Below are 3,728 nucleotides of genomic sequence, written 5' to 3'. Positions count from 1 at the left end.
GATATTCCTATGAGAAATAAATAGTTTTCTTTGAGGCTCCTACGAGAACTAAGAAAGTTTTGGAGGAGTTGTATTATTTCTCATAACATTTGTGCATTTCTCACCGCCGACAATCTTGCCATCAGAGGGTGGCCCCACCAACCTCAATGCCCTTTATGCCAAACAGCCCCTGAGACTGTCTCACACATATGCCCCGAATGCCCATTCACTATGCAGGTCTCGGTTCTTTGCCTTCCAAATTCAGCAGCCCACGCGCATCACATCGACTAACTCCCTCACGCTGAAAGACTGCTGACAATGCATCTCAAAAGCAACGCCAAAAGCTCGTCGACAGGTTCTAAATGACCTGCTTATTTACATAATGTGGAATACTTGGAAAGAACGAAACCGACAAATCTTCCATAACATTTCGAGGCAGCCATACGAGATCACAAACTTATGATAGAGGACGACAACCTTAGGCGTCTTGCTTTAGGTCTATGAGAGGGGCAACGATCGGGTTTGTTGCTTTGATCGTCCACTACAAGGGATCAACCCTTTTGTGATGACAAAATTCATCACTATAAGTCCATTTTTCATCACTATTACCACCTTGTGACGAAATTCGGTGGTCACAGTGTCATAACTAATATTGGCATAACTAAAAAACATAGTGATGAAATTTCTTTCGTCACAAATATCATTTACTTTTGTGGCAATAACATCATCATTATTGACCACTACTTTAGTGAGGACTTACTGTCACAACTCTTAGTTAAATTAGTGACATTATATTCATCACATTTTTATGCTTTTAGTGATAAAATTATTTCTCACTAACTGGTAATAATTAGTGGCAAGATAAACATCACTATTCTTTTTATTAATAATGATGAATTCTATCATTACAAATGTGCATCTTCTTGTGACAAAAAATATCTCACAAGCAAGTGCTTTTCTGTGACAATATTTTTTCAATGGTGATGACATCTCTGATAGTTACATGTGACAATACTTTCACTAATTAAGGGCCGCATTAGTGTCAAAAAAATTAGTAGTGATAACTAGCTTTTATCACTGTAGCTTTTCTCCAATGGAAAATGATATACGTTATACGTGTGATAGAATTGTTGGCGCAAAAAATTGTGTTTCGGTGACAAACCAATGCAAAAATGTGAAAGCGTAGAAATATAATAATTAATTAGAAGGTGAATAACAAATGAATAATATATTAAATATTCATTGCTGAACACACTTTGTTGAATGAAAGATAGCATTGTGCTCACACATCGAGCACTGCACCTAATCTAATAGGAGTTCCTAGAACTTTGTTGAGCATCCATGTTTGAATGAAAGAAAACAATGCGCTCAGTTACAGAGCACCACACCTAAAGTAAAGCGAATCCCTAAAACATAACTTAACTCTATTCCAAAAAACTAACTCTAAGTGATAACTAAATCCACCAATGCGAACGAGCCTCTGGTTCAGTGGCAAAACTCTAAGGTGGGAGGGAGCCGATGAGGGGTTCGAGCCTCCCGTCCTGCATATTTTCCCCGTAGAAGACTCCAAAGAAGGCTGGGTATTGGGAACCTGATTAAAAAAAAAACTAAATCCACCAATGAAGGGAAATGCTGCTGACTCCAGGATGCTCTCTTAAATGAACCAAACTTCATAGTTTTACTCCTCGACGTCGATTCTTCTAAATTTGTGACATCCTACAAATTTTTAAAATTACAAATTCCATGTTACTGATTTGAATACTGCAGTGATCAACAAATAATAAATAATACTTATCGTGGTCATCTTACTTGGTTGGCTGGTGGATGTGTGGAGCCTCGAGAAAAAGAAACATGACCAGCAGTAGCCATTGGTGCAAAATATGAGTTCATCCTCTCCTCAAGTTTCTGGTCCACCAAGCGCTCCATGTCTACATTCTATGCTTCAAAAGTCCTCCTTTGAGAGGCCAGCTCCTCACGTTGAGACTCCAGCTCATCAGGTAATTGCATATTTGCTTGAGTCAGCCTTTGGACTTGTCGTTCCAAAGCAGCAGCATGTTGTTGTGCATTATCAGCATGCTGCCGAGCAGTCTCAGCTTGGGCATGAAGTCTGTACCTTTCTTGAGCTCCTTGGTTTACTGCAGCTACACCAACACCATGTGAGTTGGGTTTTTTTTTCCTACCAAGTACTAATGCAAAGGGCTCAACTAATGGCACCGGAGCAGCCGGGATCTTTTCTTGATCTATTTCAGCTACCGCATGAAGATTGTTCTGCACATAATGGAATGTAAAGGGTAAGTACCAAACCGAAATCTTCCTGCACAAAAGTAGAGTTAAAAAAAAAATGTTGTACCAGTATTTCTTCACCATTCTGAATAGACCATGTTCCATCGGCCTTTTGGTAGATTGCCCTCCAGACATCCATAGCACTAGGCCACTCTCCTGTCGCCGGGTCTCTCTACAATTATGTGATGAGCACATCAAGTAAATTTTTCAATACTAAAAGGAAACATATTAAAAATTTGGTTGACAACAGTTACATGCAAGCAATGAGTAGTAATCTAACCAGATCATATGCTATTTGAACTATAGACTTCGTTTCAATGAGTGACTTCATCTCTTGTTGTGCTCTGTTTTGGGAGTTCTGTCTACTCCTTTTCTGTGAAAGAATAGTGAAATGTGAATGCTTAATCAATTGCTTTAGATGAACAACTTAATATGTACATGAACTTCTCATTGCTCCATAGGTTGTCAACCAACCATTGCCAGTCTTCCGGCGCAACATCATATGGACGTTGCTCTGTTGTGCAGTAGGTCTTGTACAACCTGTGGCATCACACATTGTACTGGCGCTCAACTTGTGCCATCACATGTGCATAGTCGTCCATATAAACCTCGGGAAATTTATCCAGGATCATAAAAGTAATTTATTAGACCAACCAAGGAAAAAAAAGATCCATAAAGAATAATGTGACTGAAGAAAGTACCGACCCTCAGGAAATTCCATATTGCAGCTATGGCTCCGGGGAAGGCATTGCCCATGTCTTTCCACTTCATGACCCTAAGAGGAGCCTCTTGCCTGATACAAACAGTGACCTCACTTTTGAATACACTAGCATGCACTACTACAGAACTGGTCAAAAGTAGCGGCACAATAGTGCCGATTGTACAGGAACCACCATTGAAGATGTATCAGTGGGTTCTTAACGTCCTGCGCTTGAATAGTGATGGAGCCACTAAAAACCAACACTGATAGTCTGTATCAGTGCTGGTTCGTGTTACAAATCGGCACTGATACATCAGTGTTAGTTTGTAACATGAATCAGCACTGATACGGAACCGGCACTGATAGTTCATCTGGACCTGAAATTTTGATCCATCCTAATTTTGGCTCGACCAAACGTCCGGCTCCAACTATCAGTGCTCGTTTTAGTTACAACCGGCACTGATAGTCTCTGTGGATCCGAAATTTTGTTCCAATGTGATTTTCGCTCAATGAAGTCCGGCTCATCTAGATATTTTTATCGGCTCAAGTCCAGTAGTCTCTTGAACTCTTGTTCCCCACTAGCCTCTCTCTCTCAATCTCTCCTCTTTCTCATACTTCCTCCCACCACCAGCCCCTCCCCACTGGCCTCCTCCCCTCCCACTGCCGGCCTCTCTCCCTCATCCGATTCGTCCAAGATCCCCCATGGCGCAGCCGCGACCCAAGATCCCCCATGGTGCTGGCCTATCCAGAGTTTGGGGACGACTGG

At 41.3% G+C, this 3,728-nt stretch overlaps 1 protein-coding gene across 1 annotated transcript; it reads right to left on the bottom strand.

The window, feature by feature from the left end:
• Positions 1–1,914: 1,914 nt before the first annotated feature.
• LOC133890294 (uncharacterized) lies at positions 1,915–2,593 on the bottom strand. The gene is made up of 3 exons (XM_062330708.1): positions 2,543–2,593; positions 2,330–2,434; positions 1,915–2,247 (listed from the first exon to the last, which is right to left on the bottom strand). Exons 1-3 carry the CDS (start codon positions 2,591–2,593, stop codon positions 1,915–1,917), a joined length of 489 nt encoding a protein of 162 aa, XP_062186692.1.
• Between the last annotated feature and the right edge of the window lie 1,135 nt (positions 2,594–3,728).

Source organism: Phragmites australis, chromosome 14 (genome assembly GCF_958298935.1).
Source record: "Phragmites australis chromosome 14, lpPhrAust1.1, whole genome shotgun sequence".
Classification (NCBI taxonomy): domain Eukaryota; kingdom Viridiplantae; phylum Streptophyta; class Magnoliopsida; order Poales; family Poaceae; genus Phragmites; species Phragmites australis.
This window is presented reverse-complemented; position numbering and strand designations above follow the sequence as displayed.